The 14,838-nt window shown below is 40.2% G+C and overlaps 1 protein-coding gene and 1 long non-coding RNA gene across 9 annotated transcripts in view; one reads left to right on the forward strand and one right to left on the reverse strand.

Annotated features, from left to right (window-relative positions):
• STX17 (syntaxin 17) overlaps window positions 1-14,337 on the reverse strand; it is a 53,034-nt gene extending 38,697 nt beyond the window's left edge. For 3 of the 6 annotated variants that reach the window (XR_014882387.1, XM_085220637.1, XM_019614307.2), the window contains exons 1-3: window positions 14,019-14,155; window positions 8,052-8,244; window positions 1,582-1,647 (exon numbers count right to left, since the gene is read on the reverse strand). Coding sequence is in view for 5 of the 6 variants with exons in the window: in XM_085220637.1 (XP_085076763.1) it covers window positions 1,582-1,647; window positions 8,052-8,174 (189 nt within the window). In the remaining variant the exon portion in view is untranslated. Of the gene's footprint in view, window positions 1-1,581; window positions 1,648-8,051; window positions 8,245-13,408; window positions 13,555-13,936; window positions 13,960-14,018; window positions 14,156-14,204 lie in introns of those variants that run through there. The other 3 variants (XM_085220634.1, XM_085220635.1, XM_085220633.1) reach the window with 3 other exon arrangements.
• Window positions 13,474-14,838, forward strand: part of LOC104910195 (uncharacterized) — a 48,952-nt gene continuing 47,587 nt past the window's right edge. For 2 of the 3 annotated variants that reach the window (XR_014882389.1, XR_014882390.1), the window contains exon 1: window positions 14,484-14,828. This is a non-coding gene — a long non-coding RNA (uncharacterized LOC104910195). Of the gene's footprint in view, window positions 13,593-14,483; window positions 14,829-14,838 lie in introns of those variants that run through there. The other variant, XR_014882394.1, reaches the window with a different exon arrangement.

A 14,838-nucleotide genomic window follows, 5' to 3' on the forward strand; every position in this document is an offset into this window, starting at 1 on the left:
CAAATCACAGGCTTTAGGCCCAAGGTAAACATAAATATTTCTAGAGATAAGTATATTTTATTACTAAGAGATGTCACATGTTTAAAAACAACATCCTCAACATGACTGCTGTTTCTGTAATTTTTGATACTTTTGTCATGGTAGACAAATGACACCGAACATAAGGTGCCCCAAGAGAAACCTCTCTTACCCTTCAGATGTGAATGTAGACTACAGCACAGACACAGGCAAACACCTGAACAGCACTGATTTTGCAAATCCCTTCGGCATCCTTTTTTAATGCTACAAGGAATAAACTTATTTTATGCTCAAATGTCAAAAACGCTTAGTGAAAAACTAAGCACTCAAATAAGCACTCAAATCTCCAAATAACAGAGAAATCCAATGGATTTCACATATAACTCCTAATCATCTATAGGAAAAAAGCTCATTAATACCTTCTGTTCCTCAAAAAAAGTAACTCTAGCTCTGCCTTCTGCCTAGTGCTGTTGTTTAATTACAGTGCATTTCTTTCTGAGTTTTTTTTTCCTTTTCCATTTTTAGTCTGGCCTAATTATCCACAGGAGTCAGGAAAGTATTGCAATAAGCACGGTATTTTAAAATTTTAAAATCTGATGTTTTAGGACTGTGCCATCCCCACTGGCAAGGCCTGCTCGATGCAGGATAGGTTACAAAAGGTTTGGTCCAGTAGCAAAGTCTTGCCCCTGTTCTGAAAAACAACTGTAAAATCAACACAGGATGCCTCTCCTGCTGGTTAAGATCGGTCTGTTACCAGTTTTGCCAGTACCAGCTGCTATACCTGCATCAGCAAAACTTGTGAAGATCTGGTCTTTGTGGTTTTCTGCAGTCTATTTTGGCTGTGCACTACCAATGTTTGGCATTACCTTTGGCACCCATTTTCATCAGGACATGGTTTTTATTTTTTTAAAAGCAGATATGAGATTCCTTCTGTGCTGAGTTATGGTTGACTATGCATGAAGCCAATGAGATGATACCATGCAGACAAATGGGTCTGGTGCTTCATCCTTTGAAAATACGATGCATGTAATAATAGATTTGCACATCAAACTAGTAGTGCAGATGTTTGGTCTGAAACTATGCTTCAGAATTAACACTGGCTCATTATCTCACTGTTTTCTAACTCACTCATGTAATAGGATAGTTCACAAAATGCCAGTCTCCCACCCCCACTGCACATAAAGCTGTATGCAAATACTAGTTGGGATATCAGCAGTCACCTATGCACTTGAAATCATACACAGTATCAAAAAAAACTCCCCGTAAATTTACACAAAATAATTTAATATAAGAACTTGAAAAGATGACTAGAAATTATTTGTTCAAGAACTCTGATCATTCCCACTGACATGCCATCCCACACGCTTCAAAACATTTCTGACTGTATTTGCCTCATAGGACAAAATTAAGAAATCCCTAACCTTTTAAACAAAGCAAAGTAATACAATATTTCAGGCAAATCCCTCTGTAAAATATACTTCTCTGTAAAGATCTGCCCCTAAGGCATCAGGTATTATATATGTAATTCATTTCCATTAACATCACTGATTTTAATGTCCTTACCTGAACTGTTCGTCCTGCATTAATGTGCTCTTCATGCAATCTGTCCCACAGTCTGCATCTTTGATACTAAAAGAAAGAAAAAACACTCCATGTAATTGCTTTTTCCCCTCTCCACGTGGCTAAGCAGAAAAAGGAAACCTCTTTAGTTTTCCCAAATTAACAGTAAAAAAAAAAGCCGAGTCATAGGCATTTCTGCTGCAAAATCAGAGAATTAAATGGCAATGTATTTTGTGGATAATTTTGCACAACATATTTTCATTGAATTGCAGATAATCCAGGCTTTGGCATCGGATCTTAACAGCAAAGAAATACAGCAGCATCCCAACACTGCTGTGGCATAAATCACTTGGTGGTCAGTAAAAGGAAGGGAAGAACAGGAAAAAGGAACCGAGGGGTGGGGACTGGTCACATAGGACAACAAGGTATCTGATATTATTTACAAAGAGAACCACACTCATTACACAACACTACTGTTTACATTTACACTTTCCCTTTTTCCTATGCAGTTACGATGATCACCAAGGCAAATCTGGCGCCCGTTTGAAGCTCCACTGGTGTTTTAATGGGAAACAATCCACATAGCACTTCATACAGGACAGACCAGAGTCATTATTCCATTAGCTAAATGCAAGTTTTGCAAAATCACTGCGTATCAAGACATACAAACCTTTTCATTATTAAAATATATCAATCCCTGCTACCTGTTGACCTAAGTAACATACATGATCAAAGCAGAGAATGCCCCAAGTAAAATAACAGAAAAGCAGAAGTTATGAATCCTGGAACAGGAGATGAAATCATCAAAGGAGAGATTTAAAATGCTAGGCAATACTAGGATGTTCTTTTAAACTGTTTAAATAACAAAATATTTATCACTATTTTTGATGTATTTTTATGTAAATTTTAACTCCCCAGTTTTCTAATATGCTTTGGTGCTAATTAAAATACCATTTTATCTACTATGTGCATATTTTATTGATTATCTCTCTGGTTACAGAGGCCAGCGTAATGAGGATCACGTGTTACTCTGTTTGCTAAAACATGACAAGAAATAAGAAGTTAGTCATATTCAGAGAAAATTGCTCCTTCATGTTACAATTCTGAAGTGCTTTCAAAGAGAAAACACTTAACATTCAGTTAAGTCATATTAAAATTATTTTTCTTGAAAATGAGCAACTTCTGCATAAATTATTACACTATTAAAATTATAGCCATTACTCTTTAAAATAAAATTCACAAAAAGCCTGGATCAGCATTGGGCCTTCCAGTTCAGTCATCCCTGAAGAAATAACAAGTACTTCTGAGGGTGAAACAAGAAGGGTTTGGGAAAAAAAATATATTTTTTTTTTCAGTTTCAACTGATTGCATTATAATGTTCACATTCTCAACAATAAAAAAAGTTTTCCAATTAAGAAGAAAAATAATTCCTTAGGAAACCTTTTTTGCTTTTCTCCATTTCATGCCCAGCAAATGTATGGCCTCAAACAGCATCATGACTGAATACATCCAGAGCAATGACTGTTGTCAGAGAACTCTTCCTCACTGACCCACCTTTGTCACCCATCAGAAAGTAGGCCATACTACTGCCCAATGTTCACCTTGTTTGGCTCAGGGACAAGACACAGCAAACTCTGAACACAGATACTACCTCTATTTAGCATTAAGAAATACACATAAAACTGAGGTCCATGAATTAAAAATGCCTACAGAATACTCACATATTTAATTTGCCTACAGCCAAATAGTTACACTCCACATCAGAAATACAAAACAAAGTTATTTTTAGACACTCAGTCTCTTTGCCTGCTTGCTTCTTCTCTTTCGAAGACTGTCTTAAAAAGACTTTCATGTTTATGTTTTGAATCCATTCCATTTCTTCCAGAAACTATTTACTAGACATGGAAAAAACTCAAAACTTTTCAGAATGCCTTCTGCATTCATTTTAGTAGCAGGCTAAATCTTAATTAATGTCAATTTGAACAATAGAAGTCTTAGGCAAATGTATACATTGGGATGAAGCCAGCAGTTAAGACTCAGATTTCTGTGTTCCTCATTTTGTGTCACCTCTCCTTCATCCATCATCTCACCATGTCAGCAGGCTCATGTCAAAGAGAGCAAGTATTTCACAAACTACTTTAATTGAGTGCAACAGAGAAAAGATTGCTATGGTTTACACTAATTCTTTTTTTTGTTTTTTTCCTTAGGGACTGTTAATCTTCCCCAGCAATGTTCAGGATAGCATGCCAAAACCCCCATCTTTCTTTCACCTGACAGGAACGAACAAATTTGAAGCTCCTTTGGATAAGCATGCATTTTATTCCCCGTTTCAGAGTGAAAGAAAACAAGAAATCTTAAGGTTAAAAAAAAAAAGAAAGAAAAAAAAGAAAAGGAAAATAATTTTAAAAACCCACAAGCATAGATTACCAATTCCTTAATTTTTAAGTCTTTAGGAACTCACATATGGAACACTGGACTCAAAACAGTGTTTCACTGTCATCTTTGAAATGCAATACTATGATGGTGGATTTATGGCATACACTTCCCTTGGAAAGGTGTACTCAAGGTCACATTTCATTATATATTGATTTTATAGTTTCTTCAAACAGTGATTTAGTAGATTAATTGTTTGGACTATCTCTGGAACCTCAGGTTTAAATCAATATTCATGAAATGAGGTTAGAGATATTGGCTTCATCGTAAGTAAATAATTTTGCTGCTCTAAGCAATTTGACATAATTAGTGATTTTTGCTTAAAAGTAGCCTGTAAAATAAACAAGACTAGATTCTACAAAATTATCCTTTTACCCCCAGAGATATTTGGTTTGCATGACTGAAAGTTAAATTTACAAAAAAATATTTTTGAGAAAACCACTTAAGCTGCTGACACCGACAGCATGCAGAAATACTGTAACACAATCATTATGGGCTAAAACGCATATAAAAGACATACGAGTGTAAATCACTATGAAAGTATTTCAACCAAACTACTGCTAGAGTTCTAATAATCTAAAACTAACTTGAGGAAAAGATTTCAAATGCAGGTTTGATGTATTTTTATTCTTGCACTCTCGTAAAGCTGTCAAAAATGTGAAGTTTGGAATAGAAATAGTTTCTACAACTTGGTAAGTGTTTAAAAAAATAAAGAAACTTTCAAATTTTAAGAACATTACCCAAAGTGTGGGCTTTTCAAAGAAAAAGGCATTCAGAGTAGCTTTATACTTGCATGTTTTTCTTCTCATAAATGTTTATGTTGTATTTCTTATCAATACAGAGTTTTGACCGCTGAATAGCTCCTGACACAGTTGCAAGTGTTTATTTAAAAGTTTTACCTGTAGTTATTTGTTTCCAGTAATTTTACTTAGTAATAATTCAAATATCTAATCTGCCAAGACTTGCATCGTCTAAAGATGTAGAATTTTTTTTTATTAATAATAGACTAAAGAAAGACAAATCTGTACTAAATGTTGCTGTAACTTTTGGCTTCCATAAAAGAAATGTTCTGAAAGAAATGCACTTAATTTTAAGATCAGTTTACAAACGTTTAAGAATTGTTCTGATACACAAATTTCTTAAGTTGATTATGTCAGTGTGAACGATCTGTTCAGTCAGTAATCTAAATAAGCTCAAGAAATGCCCCAAATACTTTTAGATTGCATCAGATTTTTACATTAAAATATAAACTACTCAATAAAGCATGGTATTTTAATGAGGCCAACCAATGCCATCACAAGAGCACTGGTTTGTATTTCCTATAATTAAATTGTGGCTAAGAATGAGCTTCTCTGGCAGCGCTTCAAACAAAGTGTTAAATCACAATTAATCTAAAACCTCATTTCATCCCCAGTGCTACTCTTTTCTGAATTTTCTTCTAGACACAGAATATCATCCTTATAAACATTCCCCTTCTGTCTGCAGAACAGGAATGCTTAACTCGTTTGAGTTGCTGGGCCAGTAAAAATGCCAGTTGATCAACACAAGGCTGAATTAAGTGGAATGTATTTCACCCCTTTCTTGACACCATGGTAACTCTATCTGGCTAGATACAGCGTAATTATTCCTTGTTTAAATACCTAAGAGATTTCCAGTAGCATCAACAAGTAGCTGCCCACCCCTCCTCACCAGCTTGGTGCTGCTGCTGAATGCGGCAGCTCCCAACACCAGCCCTCACACAGATCATGTCTCTCTTTCTCATTACAGCATCCAAAGCCATAGGAAGCCCCTTGGTAGGGAGTTTATGGATGCTAAATAAGTGAGGGTGTGGGTTTTTTTTTTTTTTTTTTGTTTGTTTTTTGTTTTTTTTTTTACCTAAAACTCTGCCTCTGTGCAACCAAGAGATCCCTCTTTATGCTGCTTCCAAAAGCAGCTGGGAAACTTCTGGTTAAGAGAAAGAAGGCAACAACTTAGCTACCAAGCCTGTCTCTATTTGAATAAAACAGCCTGCATGGAAAAAATACTACAAAGCTCTCCTCTAAGAACCTTCTGAATCCTACCCTATTCCATATCATTCTTTACCATTAACTAGCTCTATGGCCATGCACACCAGAATATGCACACAATGATCCTAGAAGCTTCTCCTGAGGGATTTAACAGTTGAGGCTCCTTGCTTCCCCAGTATTCTCACCCAAAAGCAAGCTAATACTGACTCTGAATCACTACTGCTCTGTAGACCGGCTGCAGCACAAAGGAACTCAAGCAATTGTTCTTGGTGGGAGAATCTGGAGATCAGCCTCTGGCCACTAGAATAAAATGGGGCTGCTGCAAAGTGCTGGTTCCAAGGCAAGAAAATGCTGAATCCACTGGCATCTAGGTAATAAAATTTATTAGACAAACAATGAACAACAAAGAGTAAACAACAGGCTGGAAAAATACAGTTCATCTCATTAAGAAGCCACTGCTTCAAGCAAATATCGTACTACTAAACTTTTCAATTTGTGAATATTGCAGTTCATATCCTAATTGCATCCTTACAACACTCTTACAAGGAAATAGCCCAACTACTATCTGCCATCACTAGTCCCTGCAGTACCAGATCTTCCTCCTCTGCCTCAGTTTTTTCTGTCTTCTCATGGTCAGTCACTTCTGCACTGTTAACTTCCATCCCAAGGTATTTCTTCACAATTCTTCATCTAGGAATGAGCTAGGAAGTTTCCTTTTGAGCATGCCCCAGCATTGGGTAAATCCCTCAGTAGCCTTTGGTTAGTGGAGTTTAACCAGCATCTACTGAGCATCTGCAAACAACCCTTTTTATTTTCCAGAATCATCTCTCTTGACCAAAACAGAGCACACTTGGAGGCACAGCAAAACGTGCAGTCTTTCCAAAGACCACCCCACAAACAAACCACAAGTGACTGTTCCAACCACGTCACTATATTTCCAAGAAATGACTACTAATAACCTACTGTTCACTTACAATCACTTAAACTAAGCATTTCTTATAACAGATGACTATCACTTAAACACATTATTTCCGGACTACGTTCTCAGAACTATACTAAGATTTGTTTTTCCTCTTCCCCATCCTCTAGCTACTCAGGCAGAAATCTTGCACAAAAAATCTCATCCAAATGATTGCCTATTTGGTAAAGTTACCGTAAAGTAACAAGCACTGCTTCCAAGTCACTCACTCTCTTCCTTATTTAGTTATTTATTTGGTGTCACAGAATTGAAGGGGTTGAAAGGAACCTCAAGAGATCATCGAGTCCAACCGCCAGCTAAAGCAGGTACCCTACAACAGGTCGCACAGCTAGGAGTCCAGGCGAGTTTTGAATATCTCCACAGGAGACTCCACAACCTCTCTGGCACCCTCTCCAGTGCTCCGTCACCCTCACTGTAAAGAAGTTCTTCTGCATGCTAGTACAGAACTTCACACATTTGAGTTTTAGGCCATTACTCCTTGTCCTATCATTATACACCACTGAGAAGAGCCTGGCCTCGTTCATTTGCCTCCCTTTAGATGTTTATTAACATTAATACTTGTTTTAGTGAATCCTTTACCACCTTTCTTGACAAACCAATTTGTTAGTTTCCACAGGCTACATATTTTTTTTTAACCAGTAAGCAGAAGAGAGGGGATGTTCGAATCTGATCATTAACACAGCTAATTGCTACAACTGTCCCTGGCACTGTTCTGGCTGCATCAAATTGCTCTTATTTAAAGAATTTCTGATGATGGTTAAAGAGTTAACACAGCAGTGTGGATACAGCCACTGTGTTTTACAGAATATGGGGGTTTAATAATATGGACATTAGGCATTTCATGCCACAACTGCCCTGGGCATGTTTATTTTATTAGTATTTGAAGCATATACAAGAATTTAACTCAACAGTGATTTTTTTGGAAGCATATTCAGTCTCATTATCACATATGAACTAATATCAACCAGAAGCATTTAAACATGATAAAATCCACACATCACCTTTCAGCGCGACTGCTGTAAAAAGAACTACATTAACAAAAAGTGAACACTAACCTTCTCAATATTTATTTGGTGTTTTCTTAATCTTTCCAAATCTGTTGGAATTGCCACTTTAATGAACTTCTGAATGGCAGGTTCAATTCGACGGAGCCTAACTTTTTCGTCATCTTCAGACATCCTAAAAGCACCTTGCAAGGAAGGCAATACTTGCTACTCGTCCAGTATACCTTTACCAAGGTAAAACTCCCTAAAAGAAAGAGAGAGGAAAGAAAGTTGCAGGCTCACAAGAATATAGTCATTTAGATTTTTAAAAGAAAGCAAAATAAGGTAATTCAGCTTTTCCAACAAAACTGTGTTTGAGTACAGTATTACCTACCTAAAAATTGATACCCTATTAGCATTTTAATTTGCATTTGAATGCATTATTCCCATTTATTTACAGGGCTTAGGGATCTCCTTTCATAAATAAAATTTAACTATAACAAGAAACAGCTAAATAATTAAGGTAGATGCAAATAAAGATGCATAAAGATAGGTGGAAGCCCTTGTTGAAATAACATTTGAGATTAGATGCTTTCCTTGAGCTCAAGCACTGCCAATTTACATCCTGAAACACCTTTAAAATTGTAACACATATCCTGAAGACAGTAATTCTGGAAGTTCACTTTCTAGAAAAAGTAAGAGCTTCTGACTGAAGACTTCTACTCCAAGTTACATTTGTCCTTTCCTGAAGTCACCAAGGCATCACCCAGCAGAGAGTATGAACAGGTTACTGAAATATTTGCAGAATCAGCACACAAGAAGCTTGAATTCTGTTTTCTGCATATGCATAAAACTTGATTTTCAAGTCTCCCTTCTCTAAAATAAGATATGTATGCAATAACATGCATGTAACTGTACATAATAGCATTTATGTGTGTGCGCGTGAGTAGCGTAAAGGAATGCCATTATGCTGAATGCACATAAAGGGCAGGAAAAACTATTGTGAACTACTACTACTTGTAATTTTAGTACTGTATAAACAGAGGTTATGCAAATGAGATTTTCTTTCTTTACATTCTTTCTTTAACAAAAACAAGAGATTGAATTAATGGTAGAAAGTTTTGCCATGTCTGTGTCAAAAAAGATGTACTGACTTAGTTGTTTTAAATTGCTTGTACTGCAACAGCACCTTCAGCAGAAGGCTTTCTCTGATTTTACTCTTCCAGTAACCAAACTAATTTAAAATAATTGACCTAGCATAATCTTCCTGTCTACAGAATATAACAAGTTAAAAAAATATATATTTTTCAGGCATCCAAGCATACGAGTGTTATTAAAAACATACATTATTTTTCTCATGTCTAACCACAAACAATGGGCAGTCCCTGCCCTCGTATCTACACTGCAGGGATGACACCTACAAATCCCCTTAACCTTTGAAGAAGCCAAGTGGTAAGTGTCTTCCACCAGGCCAGGGCAAAAGGCAATAGAACTTCAGGCAAAGAAAAGCTGGGTTTCTACATAGAGTCCCAGATGCATCACATTTTCCAAAACAACTCCAAATAAAACAATTTTTAGATTTTCTGAAAAAAAAAAATAAAGAATGGTAAAAGAAGACTCTCCCCATTCATGTATTCCACCCAATAAGGAAGATGAGAAGTTGAACAAGTTAGGGGAAGTCAACCTGTAAGACTTCACTGTAGAATTACCACTGAAACACCTTTTCTTTCTTCAGAACGGCAGAAGAAAATTATTTCATTGGTTGATTTTGCAAGCATTACTAAATCATCCCCACTTCAAACTGCACGGAGATATGCCCCAAAGAGCCTTACAAATCCCTTTCTAACTCCACGCATTCAAAATTAATAGTTCTTTGTCCAAATCTTCAAATAAACATGCAGCGCGCAGCCTCACTTCTTTCAGGAAGAGAAAAGAACTTTAAATCCTTGCGTGTTGATTCACTGTTCCCATCATTCTAAAACCAGTAGGCCTGGTCCCTGACCCCTTTGAAAGAGCCACTCGTATCTCATGGCTGAACTCCAGCTTGAGCTTAGCCTGGATTCTTCTTGCCATGAACAAAAGATAAAAAGCATTATACACCAAACCGCACTACTTCCACTTTGAATACACATTTAATTTCCTGACAGCTTATAAGCTAATCCACTAGTTTATGAGCTAGAATTAATTAAAACTTGGTTCCTTAAAGAAATTCTGTATCCAAGTCATGCTCTTCTTCTACATAGAATCATGTTGAAGAAGCGATGACACAAATTCTTTGAGCTCATTGCACAATGTCAGCTAGTGGAAAAACAGAACTCATTCTGGTCTCAGCTGTTCTGATACAAGTTAAATTCATCCTAATTTGGTACCTACCCCTTACTGGTATTTAGAGATCGACGAGAGTCAAAACCAACAGTTCAGATAACCTACCAATTGGACCACTGTGAAGGAGAGTTAACGTAGCTAACAGCCATGTATCTTGAGCAGGTAACCTGATACAGTCCTTGGTTTTAAATCCAAGTATTTAGAAGCATGCAGGGCTCTGGGTAATCACTTTCTCCGCCTTCCTAATTCCCAGGCTGTAAACTCAGTAACAACAGGGTCTGTAAGATGCTTTAAGGCACTGCTGCCTACCACACACTGCAAACCAGGGATGAGAAACTAAGAAATAGACAAACTCCTTACATTCCCTTCAGGTCTTCTGCTTTTTTCCCCTCACACAATATTGCACTGTTTGTAGCAAAAATTCTGAGTTATAAATTATTGATAAGAAAAAAAAAAAGCGAAAAAAGTAGTACCTCTTTATTTGAAGTTAATATAATTCAAATACAGTTAAAAATTACATGGTTTTCTGGTATGTCAGTTCCAGATGTAATGGCAAAGAAATCTCAGCTTTCTTGTATACTTTATCGTGTTTGCATTTTCCTAAGGATAACACTCATAATTAATTTCCAAAGCTAGAACACCCATTTCTTCAGTAATCTCAGAGTAACAACACAGCATAGACTGGAAAGGAATTTCAGAAGCCATCTAGCACAAGCTAGATGTGGTTGCAGAGGCCCTGCCCCGTCAGACAGACACTCTGTACCCTTGCCAGCCCTCTACTCCTGCCTTTGATCATTCTTCAGATTAACAACACATCAATGAAGACAAAAAACCTTCACCGTAAGTAGACCAGCTTGTGTCCACTGCCTTTCAGGGAATCATGGAGGTTGGAAGGGGTCTTTGGAGATCATCTAGTCCAATCCCATGTGACAGCAGGCTTCCTACAGCAGCTTGCACAGGAAAGTGTCCAGGTGAGTTCTGAATATCTGCAGAGAAGGAGACTCCACAACTCACTGGGCAGCCTGTTCCGGCGCTCTGTCTTCCTTATAGCAAATTTTTTTTCTCATGTTCAGATGGAACTTCTTGTGTCTCTCATATTACTGCTGCATACCTCCAAGCAGAGTATGCCTCATGCCTTCCCACTGCCAGCAGTAACATCTCCCCTTCCTTCACCTTCTCTTCCTAAGGCTGATCAAACTCACCCAGTTTCTCCTTTAATACTGTGTGTTCCAGCCCCTCACCATCTTGCCAGTCTCATAAGTGCTCAACAGAGGGGAAGATCCGATGCTTCAACCTGCCGTCCTCCAACCACATTCTTAATGCACCCCTCAGTGTGGCTGCCCATCTTCTCCTGCAACAGTGCACTGAGCCTCACATTCAATATCAAGTCCTGCAGGACACCCAAGTCTTTTCTACACAGTTGCTCTTCATCACATCACAGACTCCTGACAGCCTGGAACACATTGCTGTAAGTCGCTAAAATATAGCTCAGTTTGAGCAAAAAAAAGCCCAAGACAAGACTGTGTCATTACATCAGTAATTTAAAATTAAAAAATTAAAATTTAAAATTATATCCTTATTAATATTTATATTTTTTAGATACTGGCCCCGAACCGGAACCAAAAGTAAATTATATATACCATTAACTTAGTGTTTGTACCTAATATGAGAACCACCTATGACTCTTACTACTCAAAACAGGCCAGTATCTTCAAAATTATTTAAGTGTATCTTACATAAAGGACTAGTCTACGGCCTCTTGTTTGAATGTACTTCTCACAGAGTAATAGAGCCTGAGATGTTCCACTGGTCTGATCTTTATTAAATAAATGCCTATATAAAGCACATAAAGTCTTTATATAGCAACTCACTTCCTCTTTGAAAAAAGGAAAGGTCCAAGCAGCATACACTATCTTGTTTCATCATTTAAATTAGATAATGTAAGGGGTAAAAAGATTTTCATAGAATCATGGAATTGCCTGCGTTGAAAAGGACCACAATGATAATCTAATTTCAACGCCCCTGCTATGTGTAGGGTTGCAAACCACTAGACCACAATGTGTGAAAAACTTCCTCCAAATATCTAACCTAAATCTCCCGTCTCAGTTTAAAACCATTCCCTCTTGTCCTGTACTATCCAACCAGTATTCCAGATAGGACCTCACAAGAGCTGAGTAGAGGGGGAAAATATATTTTCACATACATAATTCCCAACAATGAAAGTATCGGTTTAATTCTGACAGTCACCCAGAACTTCCTCTGTGGCAGTGCACAGAAATCACAGTTACACAGTTGCAGTCAATGAGAAGATTCTTACACTGTACAGTAACATATCAAAAATTTCAGTAAATGCTGTTGCACAGGTCAAATGTTAAGCTGCAAAGTGTCCTTCGCTCAAATTTGGTAGGAAATAATGCAGAATAAGCCTGAAGAGTTCTGCTTACCCAAAGAAATGCAATATAATGGTCCTATTTGAAGTGAAGTCACTTAGACATTTAAACAATCAATGCCACTAAAAACAATACCTCAAGCATAGATGTCTTGTTTTTAAGGGTTAAAAGGAGAAAGCTTTTTCACCTTACATCAGAAGTTTATATTCAAACAGTTAGAATACAGATGCTGCAAAGCAGAGATATACAGTAGCTTCTTCAGTAAATTGCAAAGGCCCCAGAACTGAGTGGCAGTGAGCATTCACTGCTGCTCGCTAGGCTGAGCTCTGCAGTTAGTGAGGAACACGCTCCTGTGGTGAGCTACAGCCACCATGTACTTTGGCTCTGAACTTCATCTTAACCTTCTGGCTGTGAAAAGGACCTGCAGCTAAAATAAAGTACTGTGACCTGTCCCAAAGCACTGACAGAGCGACACAGAAACACATCTATGCTAATGGGGCTGAGAGCTATATGCAGGAGATCTCCTATGGAACCACCAGAATTGGTGGCTGTACCCAACAGCCTGCACCTCCCAGCGGGTCACAACCCTGCGGATCATCCAGCAAGGCAAACACCATCCAGTGGGCACACAGCTGGATGTGGGGAGACCCCAGCAAACCCTGGGCTGCCCTCCCACCTCTCTGCCAGCCACAGAAGGCCAAACAGGACACCCACCTATTCATCCAGACAGACACCAAAGGCACGAGACCAACACGTCAGCATTTCTGGAGCAAAGCTGAACAGGAAGAGCGAGTTCCTCGTGGACTAACAGCCACCATATGCGGCCGGAACATATTTCAACCCTCAATTAGAGCCCTACTTCTGACTTGTCCGTGTTCCGGGACTACAGCTGCAACAGGTGACCAAGGCCAGAGCTTCCTGCACCCTGCTTACACAGGCAGCAAGGTGGGGGAGGGAAAACGGGCTCCAAAAGAAGGATTACGTCCTACATCAAGGCTGCGGGTGGACGACTCCGCTTCCTTTTTGCCAAGGGAGACCGCCGTTTATAAAACCTCGGGGAACGCAGCGCTCAGCCACCCATCGCACTGTTTTAGTCGCCTGTCCCGTCCCGTCCCGCTCACCCCTCCGAGGGAGGGCCACCTCTCGCCCGTTCCCGGGAGGCCACGCTCCTGGGGGGGCGGGTAAGGACACGCCGCCCGAGCGGGACGAGCCCCGGGGCCGCGCAGAGGGACGGTGACCCACCCGAGGCCTACACCGCGGCTGCGGGAGCGGAACGGCTCAGACCTCCGCTCTGCGTGCTCCCAGCCCCGAGGCGGGCTCCTACCGTACGGAGGATCCACGCTCAGGCCCCGGCCCGGCCTTCCCCTCGTTTCTGAGGGGAGCGAAGCGAAACCGAAAGCAGCCGGATCGCCATCGCCGGAACCCGGCGGCCGCTCCGGCCCCTCCCTCTCCCCCTCCTCCGCCCCCCCCCCGCGGGTGCTCCCGCCGTCCCACCGCCGCGGCCCCTCACCATGTGGCGGCCGTGCCTAGGATGCCGGTAGGCAGACACCACGCTGCGCTCTCCCTCGGCGGTGCGTGACCGGGCCCCGCCTGACGCACATACACATACACATACACATACACATACACATACACATACACACACACACAAACACGCGAGCGTGCCCAGATTTTGGCTCCACACAGCACCACCCAAAGCTCAGACCATATATCTGAGATCAGTGTCCAGGCGCTCCATGAACTCCAGCCCTTGGGGCCGTGCCCACAGCCCTGTGCAGCCCGTCCCATGCCCACGGCCCTGTGGTGCAGACCCTTTCCCTGACCCCCAGCTGCCCCTCCCCTCACACAGCTCCATGCCGTTCCCTCGGGCCCTGTCGCTGTCACACAGAGCAGAGCTCAGCGCTGCCCCTCCGCTCCCTGTGAGGAGCTGCGGCCGCCATCAGGCCTCCCCTCAGCTCCTCTGCTTTGCGCTGAGCCAACACAGGGACCTCAGCCATTCTTCATACATCTTGCCCTCCAGACCCTTCCCCATTTTTGAAGCTCTCCTTTGGATGGGACAAAAGCAGCCCAGGTCACACTGGTGAGATTCCTCTCCCCTCTCGTCGAGTCCTTCTTTGTTTATATTATTCAGAAAGTAAGTAATT

This window comes from Meleagris gallopavo, chromosome 3 (assembly GCF_905368555.1).
Source record: "Meleagris gallopavo chromosome 3, MGAL_WU_HG_1.1, whole genome shotgun sequence".
Lineage (NCBI taxonomy): Eukaryota > Metazoa > Chordata > Aves > Galliformes > Phasianidae > Meleagris > Meleagris gallopavo.